This window comes from Sinohyriopsis cumingii, chromosome 18 (genome assembly GCF_028554795.1).
Source record: "Sinohyriopsis cumingii isolate HCF-2022 chromosome 18, ASM2855479v2, whole genome shotgun sequence".
In the NCBI taxonomy this organism is placed as follows: Eukaryota; Metazoa; Mollusca; class Bivalvia; order Unionida; family Unionidae; genus Sinohyriopsis; species Sinohyriopsis cumingii.
The window spans coordinates 87564307-87588172 of NC_142978.1; the positions used below are offsets into that span (position 1 = coordinate 87564307).

Sequence of the window (23866 nt, forward strand, 5' to 3'; positions counted from 1 at the left end):
TTTTATTGAACTTTTGAAAAATATATGAAAATCTTAAAATTTAGTTTTATGTTTATGAGATGATAAAATAAATCTAATTGTCTGTCTTTGTTTAGACAATATACAGTATTATGCAAATTGCCTTTAATGACTATGCATTCAATATTCAATTTTATATACTTATTAAAATATTTTTTTATGGCGTAGTCATTTTTAATTGTATCGATAAACTCAAGATGTTAGCATTGTTCATTTTCTCATACTTTTGTTTGCTTGCTGTCCCTCTTTTGATTGTGTAATAAATGTTCAGTCTTTGTGTTATATATTAACATTTTACAGAATATTCTTCCATCCAAGTCAGATTCAGCTTCAAACTAGCTAGACCCAAATCTTGCTGGCTGGCACATAATATACAGGCTAATCATGGTCTGTGTAGCTTGTTAGATCACTCAGTATTACAAACGACATGACTACTGATTGGTTGGCACATGGTGTGATAGCATATCAAGGTCTGTGTTGTTTCCAGCTGGATTTGACTGGTATGCAGATATTAATGCTAGTAATATTCTGTGTTGCATTTTGCCATGACATTTTGGAGTGAGCTTTGTTTGACTATGACAATTGTTTCTTTGAAACAGCAGAGAGAAATCTCCTTAACTAACAAAACAGCTTTAATTTACACTAAATTGTTGCTATCTGCATTACATTCCAAACCATAAAATGCACTTCTAACAAATTAATGTGGGTTGAAGATATTATTTTGACTCAATCATCTATTATTTTTTTAGAATGGACACAGTTGTTTCCCATAATAAAAACAGTTCTTTTAATTCACTGAGAATTTACACCACTTATGTTTTATCAATATAATCATTTTTGTGTTTCAGTGTAAATGTCCACCGATATTTGATGATGTTTTGTCTGTTTTTATTTTCATTCAAATTTTCCAATTTCTGCCACAGTTCTCTTCTTTTCATTTAAGAAATGTTTTCACCATTGTGCACCAGTTTATTCATGACCTTTCTTCCCAAAGTACACAGTCACTGACTCGAAGGAAACAAAAGTTTGACCCATTATTGGTATATCAAGTAATAATACCATGGAAACAACCTTTGACCCACTGTTAGTATATCAGGTATGCAATCATACCAAAACAACCTTTGACCAACTATTAGTATATCAGGTATGCAATCATACCAAGAAAACAACACTGACCCACTAATAGTATATCAAGTGTAAAGTGATACCAAGAAAACAACCTTTGACACACTATGGGTATATCAAGTATGCAATGATACCAAGAAAACAACCTTTAACACACAGTATATGAAGTATGCAATGACACCAAGAAAACAACCTTGGACCCCTGTTAGTATATCAACTAAGTAACAATACCAAGAAAACAACCTCTGACACACTATTGGTATATCAAGTGTGCATGATACATGGCTGCATGCAATGATACCAGGCTGCAAATTTATGATTGAAATGATTTGATTTTTTTTTAACAAGCCAACATTGGTAGAGGTCAACATAGTGATGCCATTGTCATGTCTGTGCGTGTTTGTCCATACATACTTCCGTTAAGTCCATTCACACTCTAGAGTAAGGTCACTGCAAAAGCACAAGTTTTCTTTCTGTTTAAATAAATATAGTCTTTTGTAAAGAGAACAAAAATTGAGTTTATAAAAAGAAATTCAACTTATATTTAGAAATTGTGCATAGTTTCTGGTAGGCAGTGGGGTTTTTTCTTTCTTAAATATGTTAGAATTATGATATCTCTCAGACTGTACAGACCTTGATCTGCAAGTGTATTATGCATTGACACATCAGTGTCTGAGCTATTTACAGTTGATTAAATTTTTTGCATGGGTAGAGAGGATCGGTATTACATATGTAGAAAGGAAACATGTTACATGGGTAGAAAGGAAGCACGTTACATGGGTAGAAGGGAAACATGTTACCTGAGTAGAAAGGAAACATGTTATATGGGTAGATATTACAGACAAATGTAAACATTGTTGAACAGCTGGCGTCACGCGTTGAGTGTTGCAGTGCACTGACATTTTGAGCAAGTTTTTTCTGCAAGAGAAGCACAAGAAATGGCCTAGTGTTCAGGCTGTATTTGAGTGAGTAATAGTGATGTTCTTTATTTTGTTGTATTTCTAATTTGGTCTGCATGTAGAATGGCTACTAATATGGCTGATATAAAATGCCTTTAATATCATAATCATGCTGTTTTATTTTGTAACCAGCCTATTTCTACAATAATTTGCTTTTATACTGGCATCCATTCTCACCCATTAGCACAATTTACTCACAAAATGTTGTATTTAACACAAATTAAATCTCAAAACAAAGTGAACGTAGGATTCACTTTCTCCATTTGTGCATGTGTGCATCTGCCCAGTCATCTCTCCTGTTTGTGCACCCATCCTGTATAAAAAGTCTTCTGCCCAGTTTATGCATCTGTCCAGCCATCTGCCCTGTTTATGCATCTGTCCAGCCATCTGCCCTGTTTATGTATCTGTCCAGTCATCTGTCCTATTAATGTACCAGTCCAAATGTAGCTTTTATATTAGTTCACCTTCTGACACCAAACTTGATGTATAGCTACTGTACATGACAGGATGAAGTTTTGATGTAACAAAACTGGGTTTGGTGACTTACTTTTTAGGGTTTACTTGAAATAAAAAGCCATGAAGTCATAAAACGTCTGATTTCCTGTTTACCTGTTACCACTTAAGTAAAATCATTGTGACCAACTTTACAGTTTTGAATCAAGGTGCCATAGAAGTAGGAGTAAATTGTTAGTTCCTTCTGAGGATGGTTGAGATGCTTTATAACAATGTATTGTGTAGCATGAAATTTGTTTAGCTGGCAGTTTTATGTACAGCTGTATATAGACACTACATAGAATGATGCATATTTAGTTCTGTTGTTATGTTTTGTATTCTGTCACCATCTTTCTCAGTGTTTGCATGTTATATATCACATTATTGGTATCAATATTTGTACATTTCTGTGTCCAAGAGCATGTATTCATAACTACGTATACATTTGTTATATGTTTGCTCACTGTTACAGTCTTCAGCCTCAGGTAAATCATCTGTCCTATGATACATGATAGGTAAATCATATTTTAATCTCAAGTGAATATTTTCACATATACCCTTTAGTTAAAAAATGGATGTATTAATGCCGGTATCTGCACGTAATTGGAGGTTTCACTAATGAATGAATTAGCATTATACTGGGGAATAATAATTTTCACATAAATAATAAGACATATATCATATATAAAATATACCTGCTTGCTTATCTACTGTATTTACACAGGTAAAATACATGTGATTTTATCTTTAGAGTAATAGTTTTTATGGCATATTTATAGTCATACATGTGACATAACAATCACTTTTCCAATTTCAACACTGGCAGCATGAACAGTTTCAACTGTTGGTTAAAGTGTTCGCTTGCATATAGTTTTTAAACCCATTATATATTCTCATCATTAAGAAGCTGAGAGATTACATTTAAGACATGCTCACTTGCCCTTGCGACCTTATGGACAAGGTCAAAGTCGTACAGAATTTGTTGTTATGGGTTTGGTTGCCGTGTTTTCATTTCCTTTTATTTTCTTAACCATTTAATGAATTTTCTTCATACTTTGCATGAATCATCAAGAAGCTAACACAATTAACATGCATGCATGTTCCTTTGGACTTAGGGTGAAGGTCACATAAAATTTGTAGGCTTTAGTTTTAAAAAATTCATTTTTGTTATATTTCTTAAATCATATATTGAATTTATCAGGTGAATCACAAAACTAATACATGTCATTCAGCAACATTCTTGTATAATCTTTTCACTTAGTAGTCAAGGTAACATTTTACAATAATGCTTTTTAGTCTTTGGGTTTGACATGCAGATCTTTATCTTGTACTTTCATAGCGTTGTCTTTTCTTAGTTTATCTTTAAAAGAAAGATTCCCAGTGGTTTAGCATGAATCATTTAGTAAAAATCCATTTGCGAATAATATTAATGCAAACGAATTACACTTTTATAGAATTCACAACTGACAATCATTTGTAAACATTTTTACCACATTCAGAATGTTTTTTTCTTCAAAATAATTAATATAAACAAGTTATTCAGAACCACCAGTACAGATAAACTTCCAACTGAATAAATTTAGCAAGGATCATTAGAAGTTCAAATAACTTTAAAAAATGATAAATATGTCTTAAAAGAACACCATTGTGACAGCATGTAAAGCATAAATGGTGTAGTATTATTTCTTATGATGTAATCATGCTTTTATTAACACTGTTTCAGGTAGGAATGTACAACAATATGGGTGTGTTAGCAATGGCTCAGAGCTACAGCCCCCCATGGAATGGAAGTTGCACACGTCTTGATTCATGCTTAGAGTGTCCCACTGTACGAAACACTCTTTCTAGGTCAGTATATCTAGTTTCTCATCTTATGTAAATTTTTTAATTTTGCCAAGTTTTCAAAAAAGAAGGTAATGTCTGTATTCACTAATAAGTCAAGTCCAATTGCAAGCAACAAAGATCCCGATTTGCTGCTATCATACTGTGCCTGCAGATTAAGGTGACATGTGTTGTTTGTTCTACTGATTACTTATAACAAACTGAACTGATTCAGATCTGCTGGCACATTATGCAGTGGTAGATCTGGGTCTGTGTAGTTTGCAGTTGGACTCGTCTCATCCACGAGTAAATCATCTACTCATTGTTTTCTGGATGACTTGCCGCAAGCAATTTCAGTTTAAGGATCATTGATGTGTATCTGGAAGTCCGTCTGGCCATGACACGTGTTCATATGTCACTGAGGTTACAGTCATCATTAGTCTATTTCTAAGACACTGTCTGATGTCGAGTCTTCTATCAGTTTTTTTTATCCAGCTTCAGCAGGCAGACACAGATTTAGACAAAGTTATTGCCCTTTTTCCACCATTTAAAAAAACATCACCACCACAGCAGAACCTTGTAACTACCAGTGCTGCACCTAAGATCCCACTGTCCCCCACCCTCAGAATTTTTTTTAACACAACATTTTAAGAGTCAAAGGAAAGTTGTAATACATAATCATAACTTTATTTGCTCTGGCAGTTTTGTTACCTTACCTTTATTTTCCACACTGTGCTATCATATTTTCCTTGGATGCTTAAATTATCGCAATAAACGTTGCATCGTATGCTCAGGTAAGTCATGACAACATTGAGATGTTTGAATGTCTGGTTAACCTGGAATAAGAATAATAATGTCTGTGCCTGCATTCTTGTGCTGAATGTTCGGTCTCACCACAGTAATCACATCCCGAAGTGTACTGGCTGTATTGATATGGCTGACCATATTGTCTGATGCTGTTTTGACCTACATTGAGTTAATAGAGACAGATGAAGTTTGTAATGTGGCTGTAAGACCAGACTACACGAATGACTGCATTTATATTTTTTGCCAGCTTTTCCACCCTTTTGGTAGGTAGTTGGATATTATCTCTTTTTCCAAATAAATGTTGCATCACTTGTCCCTCTTCATCCAGGAAACTCGTGTAATTGTAAACAGTATCACACTTCCATTCACATCACAATCTCCCCTGGGGGCCATTTCACACAATGCAACATGACAGCTTTGATTTTGCTTATGGATGTGTGTAAGTAACTGACCTATCGCCACTTGTCAAGCATGCTGATCAACTAACCAATCAGCGAACATAAATTAGACACACCTCCAGGCGTTGCTTTTGTCCACCATTTTCCTCCCACAAGCTGCTTGTGGCAATAATTGTTGTTGTTGTTGTCGTGGGGTTTAACGCCATTTTGCAGCACATGATAGGCTATACATGGCGGCCAGTATTAATGGTGGAGGAAGAACCAGAGAAAACTCCGGAAAGAACCACCGACCCACGAGAAGCTACTGGCAAGCTTTCTCACATACCCACATTGGCTGAATCTTAGACTCGAACCGCCGCAGACAGAGGTGAGATGGCAGTGATCCGTAATGAAGAGCGCTTTAGACCACTCGGCCACTCGGGGCCCCCTGTGGCAATAATGAATTGCTTATGATAAGTATTTACAAATTTTGGAATGATTTGTTGATTTCTCATTCAAAAAGGGTGAAAAGAAGTCAGTGGGAGCCTTGCAATACTTACAGTCAGTACTCAGATCATTTAAATGTAGGAATCAGATTCGTTCCTTTCCCAAGACATAGACAAAACATGGATTAATAAAGACCTTCTTTGTGGTCAGCTGAATATGGAAACAATTGATGGCAATTACAACATGTTTGTTTGCATAAACGAATGTAGAAAGTATTTCCTGTCGATGGCTTGAAGAAAAAAAAAAGAAATTTAAATTGAAAAATATATGTAAATATAAACATTTCTAGAATATGGGTGGAGAACCCTGTAACTTGCATATTATTCTTTCTTGTATAGGATGGACTGAATCCCAGACTCTATTATTTTTAAAACTTGAAAATTTATATTTTAATGTTTGATTGTCCCAAAAATAATAATTTATTGTCTCGATCTTTCAGACACTTGAGTGACTCTACTTTATCATGGGGCTGAAGGATGGGTGGGGATACACACATGTAATAATAAAGAAATACCAAAACAATGGTTTCAGATAAATATCGTCTGATATATAATTCACGCATTTACATGTTTACATCAACAGACATCACTGATCTAAAGTTCGTCTGACATTAAACACAGTAGAACCTTAAAATTATTATTTACAACAGTATACTTCTAAACAGTAATTATGTATGACTTTGTTATTAAGTTTTAGTTCATTTACTTCCAAGGCAGCATGAATATAAACCAGATAAAATTAATAAGGAATAAATTATACATTTATAGCAAATTTTCCTCTCATTGAATAAGTTATCAAGCAGCTTTGAAATTGATTTTTATTATTTACTGAAATAAAACATTTAGGTTATTACTGTACGATCTTGAACTACAAATATAAATATTGTCTACTGCAGTATAATTTATGTAACTTTGTAATTTTACACTTTTAAGAATAATACAAATCATTTTTTATGTACATATCACTCAAACTGAAACATATTTCTTTGCCAAATACTGCATGTTTGTCATAGGTTAACAGGTTGTCATGTCACGTGATTTGGTAGGCAGAGCGATCTATCATCTTGCATACGGTCAATTGATCATATAGTTCTTCCAAAAGTTCTAGATCAGTCCCTTCACTGGCATTGTTCCTTCCAATAAAGGGGACTATTTTTAGTAAACTTGGAGAGATCATATATTTTTATATATTCTTCCAGTATTGTCTGTATTTTAGCACCTGAAATGTCATGCTTTCTAACACAGTGCCTCAGCCCTGAGACTGTTGTTAATTCCATGTAAAATGGAACTACCAATAAGGAGGATGTTATCTCTGCTTGTAGAAGGCAAAGTATTATGTTTACTTTGTATTGATGTAGCTAGTCTGTATGGTGCTTTATTACTCTTAACTTTATCAATTCTGGCTGACAGTTGGAAAACTGCATTGGGTTTTCTTTTGGCAATACTTCAGGTGCCTGTACACTTTTACTCAGGTTTAGGAGCCATGGTTTGTGAATGTCTGCTGATAGTCAAAGGTTTCTCTCTCTGGGCAGCTGATTTAACCTTCTCATTTATTAGTTTGTCAGTCTGTTTTTTCATCTTGCCCACTTGCTTCTGGAGTGTTTGTTCAACTTTCAGCAGCAGGTCAGTATTACACATACATGGAGAGAGCTGTATATGATCTCTAGTAGGGCCCTCTGTAGGTGGCAGAGGGATCATAGTGTGCAAGAACCCCAGAAAATGGGTCAGATCTCTCATCAGATAATTCTTGGTTTCTATGACTACAACTCTCATTTGAGTCCACTAAAATGTGTGGAATTGAAGTATACACCAATCCCTCAATAACTCATGCCCTGATAACTCACGAACCTGCTAATATAACATGGGGTCAGGTGTGGATCCCATTTTTTAAACCAGAAAATACTCCAAAAATTGATCCTTATTTGTTGAACTTGAAGAAAATTGCAATCAAAATTGGTAATGGAACTTTGCTGTATCACTCGTTTTATTTGTTGAAAATGGTAGATAGGACCTGGAAATTTGAATCAACACTATGAAATATGAAATTTAAAAATAGGTCATACATTTTTTACATTTTCTTTCCAAACGACATTCCTAGTACACTGCAATTAACGATATGTAAGGAAATTTTGATCAATGAACATGTCACTCACCAAGTGGAGGCAGTACTTTAATAAATAAATACAAATTAATATTTTTTTATCAATTGAAATTTGTGTTCCAGTTCTATCATTTAGTTCCTTTTACGTGTAATCTTCGTAAATGCAATGTATGCTCTTGTAATCAAATGTAAAATCCATCAATCTACCATAACAGCTATGTCCACGAGCGTTTCCCTGAGAACCTAATTTGATAACTGACTTCCAAAAGTATTTGTTGATTTGTTGCACTGAATTAAAAGCTTGCCTCCTTTGTATTATCACAGTAATCATGTCTTTTGAATCAAATAAAGGAGGTGAAATAAAAGAAAATCGTACAAACTTAAAATCTAGTGGCCCCTGTCGCATGTGGGGTGAACTCACTTCATTTGATCAACCAAACACTTATATATGTTATTGTGTTTGGCACATAAACTATGCACCTTAAATTAACCAACTCTTTCATAGCTATGATCAAAGAAAACAAGGCAGCCAAGTGAAATGAATACTTCGTAAAATAAAGTGTTTGATTTCACAGATACGGACTATTGTGGGCAAACGAGTTTCAGAGAATTCTTGAACTGGCATTTTGAGATATCGTCAATATTGTACTAATTGAGCAATACAAAAATTGAGTTTCAATGTAGACAATTGTCTCACAACATAAATGTTGCATGTTTTTGAAAAAAAGGAATCTTGTTTGGTGGTGTATCAACAGTTAGTCTAGTTCCCTGCTCTGTGGATTCTCGATTTGGCAGGACAATATTAAACACCACTCCAGGAACCAGACTCATCAAGAAAACAAAAAGCAGTGACATAATATACAGGTTTTCTAAACGTACATTTGATGGTTGTTGAAACCAGTTGAAACAATCTTTCATATGTTAGACATTTTGAAAATAAATGTTATTTGAACAGAATAATGAACAGCTTCATTAGAAAAAGCGTGTTATTAAAAATTATTATTAACGTGATTGTAAAATGAGGCTTCAGTCAGTAAACAGCCCAGTTCCCTAACACTGCTCCCCCCCCCATGGGTTTCTCGATGTCAAAGCGACTTTTTTCAATCTTTGGAGGTCCCTCAGTAACTCATGCCTCGCTTATAGTGCGGTCTGTGTTCGTAGACCCCATTGTGCACAAGTTATCGAGGGAGAGGTGTATCCTAACTCGTAGGGGATTCTAAAAATATGTTACCATTAATAGCCATTTTGATGAAGTTCTTCTCTTTCCATTTCATTGACCCTAAACTCTTAACGTTTATTAGACTTTCATCACAGTTAAAACTAAGTACACATTTTAGTCCATCAGCATGTGTTGTAATAGTAAACTTGGAATGGGATGAATCAAAAGTGAATACCTTTTTAATTTGTTCCAGGAACTGATGGAAAAATCCAGTTGTCAAAAATGTTAGTGTGAAATTGGTTGAATTTAAATGTTTCACTTTGTAGAAAATACACTCTAAATAGTCCTTAACAGGAAGGTCTTGCTCTACATCAGAGAATCCTTCAAATGAAAAATTGAGTCAGAAGAGTGTGAGAAAGTGGACATTGATGTGATAGATGATTCCATTATGAAAAATATTCATTATAAAGTTAGTCTCTTAGTATGCTATATTTCAGTATTATTATGACATGTATTAACTGTAGTAGTCACAACAAATAGAGAATTCAGTGGTATAAGTGATGAAAAGCAGTTGAGTTGATCATTGAGTGTTGGCACCATCTTAATGAATGCATCCTGTTTGAAAATCCACAGCAGAAAAATAATTTTGTCCTGTCTCTGCACACACACACATCTAGAACGTTATTAAACAATATGACAAGTAATCCAGGGTCACTGTATTAACATTTAATATATTTATATATTGTCTTGCAGATATATGTTACAGCCTCATTCTGGTGGAACTGGTAATCCTGCAACTATTGTGGCCTTCATGAATATTCACGGCAGTGCTGGGTTAAATACATACCGCTGTGGAGCAATAAGTGCTACAAGTGATTTCCTTAATGCCTTGGCATTCTTCTACATTCTGGACAAGAATTTAGATGGGTTTCGAGCATTTGATGTCAGGGGGCTGGTCATTGATCTCTGTGGTCAGGCTGTCCGAGTCAATCAAGATGCATACAGTCTTCTTTCATCTGGAACGCTATGCAATACAGATTTTGACCCAGCTGGTAGGGTCATGAATAAGTCAACCATTGCTGCATTTGTCACACCAGGATCTGACAGTTCTGTTGAAGCGAACAGAATTTTATCTCCTCTTCAGATACCATTTATAAGTTACAGTGCCTCTTCTATGGCTCTCAAAGACCAGGAACAGTATCCTTATTTTGCAAGAGTTGTTCCCCCTGATGATAAGCAATCACTAGTTATTGCCCAGATACTGAAACAAATGCAGTGGAACTATGTTTCAGTTGTCTACAGCAAAGAGCCTTATGGCATTTCTGGCCAGTTGGCACTTCAACAAAAAGTGTACGATATGCAAGCTTCATGTATTGCTCTATCAATCTCAATTTCAAGATTGGCTACTATAGAGGAAGCGAAGGATGTTGTTCGTCAACTTATTGATAAAGCTGGCGCAGATGTAGTTGTGTTATTTACAGTGAATCCAGATGTAATCCTAAAAGCAGCCAATGCTCTTGGAGTGTTAGATAAATTTCTTTGGATTGGTACAGACACATGGGGTAGTTCCCTTGAGCCTGTCATTGGTTTGGAAAACAAAGTTGTTGGTTCAATTACCATCGAGTTTCGAAATGCTCAAGTCAAAGAATTCAGGGACTGGGTTGGTAATCTATCATACACAAATAGATATTTCATTCCAGATGATTGGTTTGAAGAGTTCTATCAGGTTATGAATGAGTGTTATCTTCCCGATGCTGTTGTTGTAAGACGTGAATTTAATGGTACACTGTGCAAAAAGGATGAAAGAATACTTGCTTCAAGAATACCTCCTGAGCTATCATTGAGCACGATGGCTGCAACATATGCCATCAAGAAGGGACTTTATGACTTTCAGCAAGGCTTCTGTGGAACACAGTCTTTTACTCAGTGCTTGGAGAAAGTGACTGGTGCAAGAGATAAATTATTTCAGAAAATTCTGGCATCAGAATGGCAAATAGACCAGAGTTTGACAATAATGCCAAATGAGGATTTTCATTTAAAATTTAACAGTGAAAGATACTGGAATGTTGGATACAAGATCAACCAGTTTGTAAAAAATGGCACCAGTTTCACATACAGAGAGGTAAGACTTTTTGGATACACCTTTCTTTATGACCCCACCCCCAAATTGAGATCCCTTGTGTGTTGCAACTGCATTTGGTTGTTCCTGTTAAGCATGTAAAATAGGAAACATATTCTTGACATAATTCCACTCCACAGTTAAGATGACGTTATCTCAGTCCCATCAGTGGTTTTAATCGGGGAATTTGACGTTATTTATTCTCACTAGTTGCACAGTATAGAAGCATATTGTTACCATGTGCTAAGATACGATGTCACACAGGATAGAAACATGTTGCAAAATTACTGAGATCTGATATCACAGTATAGAAACATAATGTTACCAAGTACTAAGACCTAATGTCACATAGGATAGAAACATAATGTTTTACCAAGTACTAAGACTTAACATCACAGTATAGAAACATAATCTTACCATGTGCTAAGATGTGATCTCACACATTATAGAAATACCATATACTAAGATGTGATCTCACACAGTATAGAACCATAATGTTACCAGGTGCTTAGACCTGATGTCACAGTATAGAAACATAAAATGTGATCTCACACAGAATAGAAACATAATATTACTATCTACTAAAACCTAAAATCACACAGTATAGAACCATAATGTTACCAAGTACTAAGATTTAATGTCACAGTATAGAAACATAATTTTACCATGTGTTAAGACATGATCTCACACATTATAGAAATACCATGTACTAAGATGTGGTCTCACACAGAATAGAAACATAATTTTACCATGTACTTAAAGACCTAATATCACACAGTATGTTACCACGTGCTTAGACCTGATGTCACAGTATAGAAACACAAATGTTTCCATGTGCTAAGATGAGATCTTGCACATTATTGAAACACCATGTGATAAGGTGTAATTTCACACAATATAGAAACAATGTTACCATGTGCCAAGATGTGATCTCACATTATAGAAACACCATGTGTTAAGATGTGATCTCATACAGAATAGAAACATAATGTTACCATGTACTAACACCTAATATCACAGTATAGAACCATAATGTTATGTGCTGAGACCTGATGTTGCACAGCATAGAAACATGTTACATATTGTTATCATGTCATATGTACTAATGTCACACAATATAGAAACATAATGTTACCATGTGCTAAAACCAGATCTTGCACAACTCTTGCAAAGAGGAACAACTTAAAAGCATAGTATCATATTATGAATATGCTAATATTGTGTCAAGGAGCACTCACTTGAAGACCTTTTTGAGGAATATTGATGACTTGAATGCCTTTCTGTCACTTTGGTAACCATATTTACTAACACGCAAAGAAGAAAATAGTTCATGGTCCCTGTTAAACCATTACAACTTGTCATACTCTCTGGACCAAAATTAATGTTGTCCCAACAAAACATAATTGTGCAAGTGTCAATTGCAAATATAAATTTATGAAGTTTCTCAGAAAATCATAATCAAAACAGAACCCTTATATATATATATATATATATATATATATATATATATATATATATATATATATATATATATATATATATATATAATTAAAAGACATACCCACCCACTCTTTAAAAAACAACTAAAAAGTCCATAATTCTAAACTTAATGAGTTAATCCCAAATTAGTGTATCACCTTTATTCAGTCTGTATTATAATACATGAACACATACTTTTTAGAATAGTTTATCTACACTGTTTTACGAATTGAACAGACAATTTTACCATTTGGAAAGACTAATATACCAATTGGACAGACTATTATACCAGTTGGACACACTAATGTTCCAGTTGGACATACATTGTACCAATTGGACTGAAATTGTACCAATTGAACAGACTTTTTTTTACCAGTTGGACAGATTATTTTACAACTTGGACAAACTATTGTACCAGTTGGACAGACAATTGGACAGGTTATTGTACCAGTTGGACAGATGTGTTGACAGACTATTTTATCTGTAGGACATACTATTTTACCAGTTGGACAGACTGATGTACCAATTGGACAGACTACTTTACCAATTGGACAGAATATTTTACCAGTTGGACAGAATAATGTACCAATTAGACAATTGTACCAATTAAACAGACCTTTTTACTAGTTGGACAGACTATTTTACCAACCAGACATACTACTGTACCAGTTGGACAGACTAATGTTCTAATTAGACAGACATTATACCAGTTGGATTGAAAGTATACCAGTTGAACAGACTTTTTACCAGTTGGACATAATGTACCAATAGGACAGACTATTATACCCCTTGGATAGACTAATGTTCCATTTAGACATTGTACCAATTGGACTGAAATTGTACCAATTGAATAGACTTTTTGCCAGTTGGAGAGACTATTTTACCAATTGGACAGACTTTTGTACCAATTGGACTGACTATTGTGCCAGTTGGACAGAATATTGTACCAACTGGATGTGCCATTTGGACGGACCATTGTACCATTTGGACAGACTAATGTTCCAATTAGACTATTTAATCTGTTGGATGTACTATTTTACCAAATGGACAGACAATTGTACCAATTGGACAGAATAATGTACCAGTCTGATAGACAATTTTACCAACTGAACATACTTTTTTACCAGTTTTACAGACTATTTTACCAGATGGACAGACTAATGTACCAATTGGACAGACTAATGTACCAGTTGGACAGACTATTGTACCAGTTAGACAAGACTATTTTACCAGTGGGACAGACTTTTACCAGTTAGACTATTTTACCAGTTGGACAGACTATTGTACCAGTTGGACAGACTAATTTACCACTTTGACATAATATTGTACAAACTGGACAGACTATAGTACCAATTCGACAGATTATTGTACCAACTGGACAAACTGTTTTACCAATTGAACAGACTTGTACCAGTTGGACAGACTAATATGCCAGTTGGAGAGAATGTTGAGACTGTTGTATCAATTGGACAGATTATTTACCAGTTGGACAGACTAATGTACCAGTTGGGCAGACTAATGTACCAATTGGACAGCCTATTTTACCAGTTGGACATACTTTTTGCATGTGTATATGGCCTAGTTACAGTGAAATAAGGATATTAATAACAAAGCAGTAAGTGAATTGTATTTGTATATTTCAGATTGGAAGGCAAATTGGTGAAGATCCATTAAAGCTTGTAAATGTACAGATGTCTCATGAAGTTATATCATTGTGTCCATCGGGTGTAGAATGTAATTGCAACCTGCCAGCATCTGCAGCTTTCCAGACATCTAATAATTCCATCAGCAAATTCAGCAAAGAACCTAGAAATTTTTTCCTTTATAATGATGCTACAAGGGCTAAAGTGTATGAATGGCCAGTATGGGCAATTGTCCTTGCAGTTTTAAGCTGTCTTGGTCTGCTAGTTGGAGTGATCTTGTTCTTCTACTTCCTGGTTGCTTATCCAGTCAAAGGTGGTACTTCATCCCTTGGCTTCCTAGTGATATTTGGAATACTTTGCATATATGCAACAAACTTTGCATTTTACCATCCAGCTTCACAGGCCAGTTGTGGCGCCCGAAGATTTTTAATGGGAGTTGTATACTCTGTTATCTTTTCTGCTCTGTTTATCAAAGCTTTGGACAATTGGCGATTTAGTGGCACTGAATACAGTGTTCAACAGTATCGTGGAATAACGAGTAGCTGCTCTTTGTTTCTGATGGCACTTGGAATAAGTTGTATCGAGGTCATAATACCTGTTGAGTGGTTAATTCTTATTCATCCTACAGCAAGCAAGGTGGCTGACAACACGACCAATGATTGGATGTGGTGTGACCCAGTTGAACGTTCTGACCTACATCTAGTTGTGTCCATGTACTTTGTCTGTGCTTTACTGGTCTTGACAGCAATATTTTCTGCCCTCTCCTGGGATAGCGAAAGTAACTATTATGAGTCTCGCTGGATTTTTGTGTCAACTGTTTGCACTGCAGGTTGTATCATGGTCTGGATGATCGTCTCCACTAATGCAAGGCCAATGTATCGAGATCCAGCCATCGCTATTGGCAATTTTGTGAATGCCACAGCTCTGCTCATCTGTATACCACTAAGAAAACTAGTTTTGCTGTGTTACGTTCACAACTTTGAGGAGAAGGAACATGCTTTTCAGACATACAGCCAAGGTAAGGATGAATATTTTTTCCCTCCCAGACTTAACATATATTCCAAACCCAGGGTAAAATGAGCTTTACTTTTGTACTTGCTCGAAATAGTACTTTGATGTTATAACAAATATTTTGATCCATACTACTATCAGAACATAAAATAAAGACCATCTTTGTACGTGGATCTGTAACTGTCTGACCCAGATTTGTGAGACCCACAGTTTATTTAACCTAAACAGTTGCTTCTTTCATATGACTGTTAATTTAACATTATCTTCAACCACTCAGAATCATATGCTTTGTGCCATTACAGTTGCTGTTGTTGTGCCATAATAGTTGCTATTGTTGTGCCATAGTAGTTGCTGTTGTTGTGTATTCTAGTTGCTATTGTTGTTTATGAACTTGTTAGTGCAAGCAACTTGGCATAAAATATTTTATGACCAATCATTGAAAGCTGGGGGTGGAGGTTGGGCAGAATACAGGAATGCTTAGCTGTGTTATGTGCACATTTTTTAGTTTTACTTATCTGATATACAGTAAAATGTGCCTGAAAGTCTCAGATTTGGTCCTGTAATACATGAGGCAGGTAAAATTCTTCATTTTTTGTTGATACCAATAGATCGGGTCAGATTCTGTACATGTAAGCTTTAAAGAACATCATGCCATAAATGGACACTGTTGCAAGAGCCATGTCTCATTAAATTAATGAATTCATCACTTTTCCAAATTTAGTAGAAACCTCTGCCTGTTATTACAAGGAAAACTTGTGTTGTTTTTTTCCATACCTTCATTTGGTGACTGTAGAGGTCTAGTTGAATGATGTTAGCATAGACCCGGATTTACCATCATAGCAATCTCTGATTGATTAAGGGGGCCCCGAGTGGTCTAAAGTGCTGTCCATTACGGATCACTGCCATCTCACCTGTATCTGCGTGGGTTAAAGTCTCAGATTCAGCCAATTTGGGTATGTGAGAAAGCTTGCCAGTAACTTCTCATGGGTCGGTGGTTCTTTCCGGGGTTTTTTTTTCAGGTTCTTCCTCCACCATTAATACTGGCTGCCATGTATAGCCTATCATGTGCTGAAAAATGGCGTTAAACCCCACAACAACAACAACTGATTGATTAGGATCTATACATGTCATTCTTTTATTACTGTAAAACCCTTCACTAAAATGCTGTCTGTCATATAATGTTTACTTGGTAATGGATCCCATTAAATTGGTCAGATTTTTATTTATTATTGTGTCTTAATTCATTTCACTTTTAATGTATGGCCTGGCAAATGAGAACCAATTGTAATAAGATTTCAGATTCTTAAATACCCTTTTTGTGTTTTAATGCACCACAAAACACGTACTTGTTGAGCAATTCCCTCAATATAAGGCACAGTCTCACCTGCAATGTGGGTCACTGTATGGCTGTAATGAGCATCATTACAAAGGGAACTCTGTACAGGACTGTATATGGTAATCACATTATTATTTTATTTTGATAATGGATTGTGTAATAGATGATTAATTTAATTTTCCCTGCTATTGTTTCAGATCAAGAATTGCATTATACTCAGTACAACAACGAGGTGTTTGAACCAGATATTTTCCAGAACATAGACTCCAAGCATGAATCTGACCCTGAATTGTAGGTAAGACCTAACTTTATCTAAAATATGGAAGAAACCAATCAAGTGCCAAAACAAGAATAACAATGTCTGCTCATTAGCCTGGCATTTTCAGTAAAATCAAAGACTTCTATTTTGAATTGTTACCATTTTATTATTGAGTAACTTTGGCTTACAGTGAAAATTTACATAAAATGGATAGATGAAGGGTAATGATTTTAATGTGACTTCATTTTATAGGTGCATTTATTTTGAGACATTGTTTTGTTATTGTCAGATATGATACAAACCAGTCAATCATGGAATCATCATGTTGATAGGATGTAACCAGTCAATCATGGAATTATCACATTAATAAGATGTAAATCCATCAATCATGGAATCAACACTTTGATAGGATGCAAACCTATCAATCATGGAATCGTCCCATTGATAGGATGCAAACCTATCAATCATGGAATCATCACATTGATAGGATATAAACCTGTCCATCATGGAATCATCACATTGATAGGATGCAAACCTATCAATCATGGAATCATCACATTGATAGGATATAAACCAGTCCATCATGGAATTGTCACATTGATAGGTTATAAACTAGTCAATCATGGAATCATCATATTAAAAGGACATAAACTAGTCAATCATGGAATCATCACATTGATAGGACATAAACTAGTCAGTCATGAAATCATCACATTGATAGGATATAAACCAATCCATCATGGAATTGTCACATTGATAGGATGTAAACCAGTCCATCATGGAATTGTCACATTGATAGGATGCAAACCTATCAATCATGGAATCATCACATTGATAGGATATAAACCAATCCATCATGGAATTGTCACATTGATAGGATGTAAACCAGTCCATCATGGAATTGTCACATTGATAGGACATAAACTAGTCAATCATGGAGGGCTCAGAGTGGTCGAGTGGTCTAAAGCACTCACCATTCCGAATCACTGCCATCTCACCTCTGTGTGGGTTCGAGTCCAAGGCTCAGCTAGTGTGGGTACGTGGGAAAGCCTGCCAGTAGCTTCTCATGGGTCAGTGGTTCTTCCCGGGGTTTTCCAGGGTTCTTCCTCCACCAGTTATACTGGCCACCATGTATAGCCTATCTTGTGCTGAAAATTGATAGGATATAAACTAGTCAATTATGGAATCATTACATTCATAGGATGTAAACTAGTCAATCATGGAATCATCACAATGATAGGTAACTTTTTAGCATTATCCCTTGCTAGGGATGTCAGCTGAGTGTTTCCCTCTTGGAGTAATTCTTTTAGCATTATCCCTTGTTAGGGATGTCAGCTGAGTGTTTCCCTCTTGGAGTAATTCTTTTAGCATTATCCCTTGTTAGGGATGTTAGCTGGGTGTTTCCCTCCTGGAGTAATATTTTAGCATTATCCCTTGTTAAGGATGTCAGCTGGGTGTTTCCCTCCTGGAGTGATTTTGTAGCATTATCCCTTGTTAGGGATGTCAGCTGGGTGTTTCCCTCCTGGAGTAATATTTTAGCATTATCCTTTGTTAGGGATGTCAGCTGGGTGTCTCCCTCCTGGAGTAAATTTTTAGCATTATCCCTTGTTAAGGATGTCAGCTTAGTGTTTCCCTCCTGGAGTAATTTGTTTAGCATTATCCCTTGTTAAGTTTTCAGCTGAGTGTCTCCCTTCTGGAGTAAGATTTTAGCATTATCCCTTGTTAGGGATGTCAGCTGGGTGTTTCCCTCCTGGAGTAATATTTAATCATTATCCCTTGTTAGGGATGTCAGCTGAGTGTTTCCCTCTTGGAGTAATTCTTTTAGCATTATCCCTTGTAAGGGATGTCAGCTGGGTGTTACCCTATTGGAGTAATTTTTAACATTATCCCTTGTTAGGGATGTCAGCTGAGTGTGTTACTTCCAATATGGTTTGTTATCATTATCCATTGTAAAGGCTGTGAGCTGGGTGTTTTCCTCCTGAGGTAGTTTGTTAGCATTATCCCTTGTTAGGGATGTCAGCTGAGTGTTTTACTTCTGAAGTGGTTTGTTATCATTACCTCTTGTTAGGGCTGTCAGGTAGGTGTTTTCCTTCTGAGTTAGTATGTTATCATTATCCCTAATTTGGGCTGTCAGCTAGATGTTTCACTCCTGAGGTAGTTTGTTAATATTATCCCTTGTTAGGCTGTCATCTGAGTCTTTTACTTCTGCATTGTTTTTTAATATTATCCCTTATTAGGGCTGTCAGCTGAGTGCTTTACTTCTGCAGTGGTTTACTATCATTATCCCTTGTTAGAGCTGTCATTTCTTGATCACTACACATCTAAGATTTTAGCTGGAGCAAGAGGCCTGGATTTAATAATGGGTCACTATAGATTATCTGATGAATAGGTAATTTTAAAGAATCTACCACTTTGTTTATAATCAGCTCATTGTCCATTAAAGCTTTCCAGTGAGATGTATATTTTACATTAGAAAACAGTCACATAGTTATCATTGTAAATCAAAGTTAAATAATCTCAATCAGCATTTGTGGTTTGTTTAATAAAAATAACAGTGATTGTGTCTACAGTATTATTGATGTGCATTTTGTTATCAGTTTCAATATTTGCATTGTTTTCTCATTTTGTTCCATGCTTCATCCACACTTCAGTTTCAATATTTGCATTGTTTTCTCATTTTGTTCCATGCTTCATCCACACTTCAGTTTCACTATTTTCATTGTTTTCTCATTTTGTTCCTGCTTCATCCACACTTCAGTTTCACTATTTTCATTGTTTTCTCATTTTGTTCCATGCTTCATCCACACTTCAGTTTCACTATTTTCATTGTTTTCTCATTTTGTTCCATGCTTCATCCACACTTCAGTTTCAATATTTGCATTGTTTTCTCATTTTGTTCCATGCTTCATCCACACTTCAGTTTCAATATTTTCATTGTTTTCTCATTTTGTTCCATGCTTCATCCACACTTCAGTTTCAATATTTGTATTGTTTTCATAATTTTGTTCCATCCTTTATCCACACTTCAGTTTCCAGTAAAAATCTCCAACACCTTCTAAGATATCTCTGTGAAACCTGTCAGACTGGTGGTGTAGTTGTGCCTTGTGATATTCATAATTCTTTAGTTCCAGATTTTAAACAGTTTTGTCCATCTGTAAGTTCATCACCTATCCACCTTTCATATTTTAATTCTGGAGCAAAACTCATAGTGCTGGTTGCTTCCACCAATAGTTCATGTGGATTTCATATATCTGAAATGTTTGACAAATCGTTGTCTCCTAGTAGACATAGTTTGACAAATCATTGTCTCCTATTAAGTAGACATAAATTTGACAAATCATGGTCTCCTGGTAGACATAGTTTGACAAATCATTGTGTCCTATTAAGTAGACATAGTTTGACAAATCATTGTCTCCTAGTAGACATAGTTTGACAAATCGTTGTCTCCTAGTAGACATAGTTTGACAAATCATTGTCTCCTATTAAGTAGACATAGTTTGACAAATCATTGTCTCCTAGTAGACATAGTTTGACAAATCGTTGTCTCCTATTAAGTAGACATAGTTTGACACATAGTTGTCTCCTAGTAGACATAGTTTGAGAAATCGTTGTCTCCTAGTAGACATACTTTCAAGAGCAGTAATATACATCTTGGGATTTTGCATTCTTCTTCCCCTTTCCTGTTATGTTATATGACATTCATGAATATTTCAGGCATATTAGATGATGCCATAATGTAAAATATTGTATGATATCATAATGCTATCATGTGCATCCTTCTTGATGACATATACTACATGATGATGTGTATAGGACAATATTTATTTTTACTCTCACATATTCATGGGATTTAAGTTACCTACTATGCTAAAACTTTGGGACTTAAGTTTCTATATGTGTTAAGTCATAACAGCTCAAGTCAGGCATCACCTGCTAACAGTGGGTAGTACTACCTGCAGAAGAGTGGACAGCTACATCTGACTGTCTCTGGAAAGTCCCTTCTGGTGGATCAGGCAGCTGAGCACATATGCTCATCCTTTGTCAGTGAAGGCAGATGGCAAAACTTGTGTAGACAGCGCAGGACATCAGCTCAGGTGCAGTAGGAACTGATGGCTATCTACTGCATCTGGGCGTGTCTCAAATGTCTCGATACTGTTGTGGATGAGTGTCTCAAATGTCTCGATACTGTTGTGGATGAGTGTCTCAAATGTCTCGATACTGTTGTGGATGAGTGAATGAGGGCAACTGTGCAACTTAACCTCACTTAAATCCAACTTTTGCGCATGTGGTGACACTATTCCCCTTTCCCACCAAACAGTTGCATGTGGTGACACTATTCCCCTTTCCCACCAAACAGTTTCATGTGGTGACACTATTCTCCTTTCCCACCAGTTTCATGTGGTGACACTATTCCCCTTTCCCACCAAACAGTTTCATGTGGTGACACTATTCCCCTTTCCCACCAAACAGTTTCATGTGGTGACACTATTCCCCTTTCCCACTAAACAGTTTCATGTGGTGACACTATTCCCCTTTCCCACCCACCAGTTTCATGTGGTGACACTATTCCCCTTTCCCACCAAACAGTTTCATGTGGTGACATGATTCCCCTTTCCCACCAAACAGTTTCATGTGGTGACACTATTCCCCTTTCCCACCAAACAGTTTCATGTGGTGACATGATTCCCCTTTCCCACCAAACAGTTTCATGTGGTGACACAATTCCCCTTTCCCACCAAACAGTTTCATGTGGTGACACTATTCCCCTTTCCCACCAAACAGTTTCATGTGGTGACACTATTCCCCTTTCCCACCAAACAGTTTCATGTGGTGACACTATTCCCCTTTCCCACCAAACAGTTTCATGTGGTGACACTATTCCCCTTTCCCACCAAACAGTTTCATGTCCTGTGGCAGTAGGCGAGTGGCAAAGCAGCAGGTGTGAATACACTAGGTGCTGTAGCTGTAATCCCAAGGAATGTTGGAGAAAACTGAGCATCCCTGAGACACTTTTTGAACTCATCTGCATCCAAAACCCTCAGTTCCACCACATCAAAACATCAAGATTGGTTTGATGAGAATGATGTTGCCATTCAGAGACTTCTGAATGAGAAACATTGGCCATAGAAAGCCTATATAGAAAACAGCACTTCATCATCCAAGAAGGCAGCCTTCATCAGCATCAAGAGATCTGTCCAGTGCATACTCAGTAAGCTGCAAGACATAGTTGAGCAGTAAGGCAGGTTAGATATAGTCCTGTGTGCAGACTGGAATGTTATGAAGAGCTTCTATGAAGTTTTGAAGACAATCAACAGGCTACAGTCACCCAATACTGAGTGCTGATAGTGCTCACTGATAAAGAAACGATACTTCAAAGATGCGCAGAACAATTCAGCAACAAACCTGATCAACATTCAGCTATCAGTAAAGAGGTAATGGATTGACTGCCCCAAGTGGGAATCAAGAGGCAATGGATTGACTGCCTCAAGTGGGAATCAAGAGGCAATGGATTGACTGCCTCAAGTGGGAATCAAGAGGCAGTGGATTGATTGCCCCATGTGGGAATCAAAAGGCAATGGATTGACTGCCCCAAGTGGGAATCAAGAGGCAGTAAATTGACTGCCCCAAGTAGGAATCAAGAGGCAATGGTTTGACTGTCTCAAGCAGGAATCAAGAGGCAGTGGATTGACTGCCCCAAGTGGGAATCAAGAGGCAGTGAATTGACTGCCACAAGTGGGAATCCAGAGGCAATGGATTGACTGCTCCAAGTGGGAACTGACTGAAACTGCAAGAAATCCAACTGATGTCAAATGGCAGAGCACTTGGAGCAGATACTATAAAAACATAAGTCTACAAAGCCAGAGGCTCGCACATGGTGCAGAAACTGATTTAACTCTTCCAATCAGTGTGAACTATACCCCAGAAGTACAAGGATGCACCCATCCTTACTTGTACAGTCTGAAAGGCAACAGACAATCCTGTGAAAACCATTGGGACATCTCCTTGCTGTCAGTAGCAGGCAGAATCCTCACCAGAATTCTGCTGAATCATCTTGTGAAACACATTAATCAAGGGCTTTAGTCAAAGAGTCAATTTGGCTTCAGGAAAGGATGAGGGACTAGTTTTTGTCGACCTGACAAAAGCCTGACACAGCAATGGAAGCCTTTGGAAGCTCATAACAAAATTTGCTTGCCAAGAGAAATTCATCCTGATGGTTTGGCAATTTCATGACGGTATGCATGCTTGTGTTTTTGGACATTGGTGAATCATCTGAACCATTCCCAGTCACCAGTGGAGCCAAGCAAGGCTGTGTGTTAGCCCCATCCCTCTTCTGTATGATGTTCTAGCTATCATGCTTACTAAAGCCTTCCATCACAATAACACTGGGATCGACACCTCTGACAGGAAGCTGTTCAATCTGAGAAGACTACAACCAAAGACAAAGTCACAGGAAGCAGCTGTTTGTAATCTCCTGTTTGCTGATGACTGTTTCCTAAATGCTAAATCTGAGTCTGACATGCAACAGAATATGGACCATTTCTCTTCAGCTTTTGACAGTTTTGGTCTCACACTTAACACTAAGAGGATAGAGATGATACATGAACCTGCACCAAGAAAGATATATGTACAGCCTACCTTTACTTAAACCCTTGA

At 36.5% G+C, this 23866-nt stretch overlaps 1 protein-coding gene across 2 annotated transcripts in view; it reads left to right on the top strand.

Moving 5' to 3' along the window:
- The window catches only part of LOC149777237 (uncharacterized), a 105298-nt gene that overhangs the window by 58884 nt on the left and 22548 nt on the right, over positions 1–23866 (top strand). The window contains exons 14-17 of one of the 2 annotated variants that reach the window (XM_089941978.1): positions 4318–4442; positions 10119–11487; positions 14607–15624; positions 17151–17248. The exons of the other annotated variant lie outside the window; for it this stretch is intronic. Of the exons in view, the coding sequence (XP_089798104.1) occupies positions 4318–4442; positions 10119–11487; positions 14607–15624; positions 17151–17248 (2610 nt within the window). The remainder of the gene's footprint in view (positions 1–4317; positions 4443–10118; positions 11488–14606; positions 15625–17150; positions 17249–23866) is intronic. 2 annotated transcript variants of the gene reach the window in all.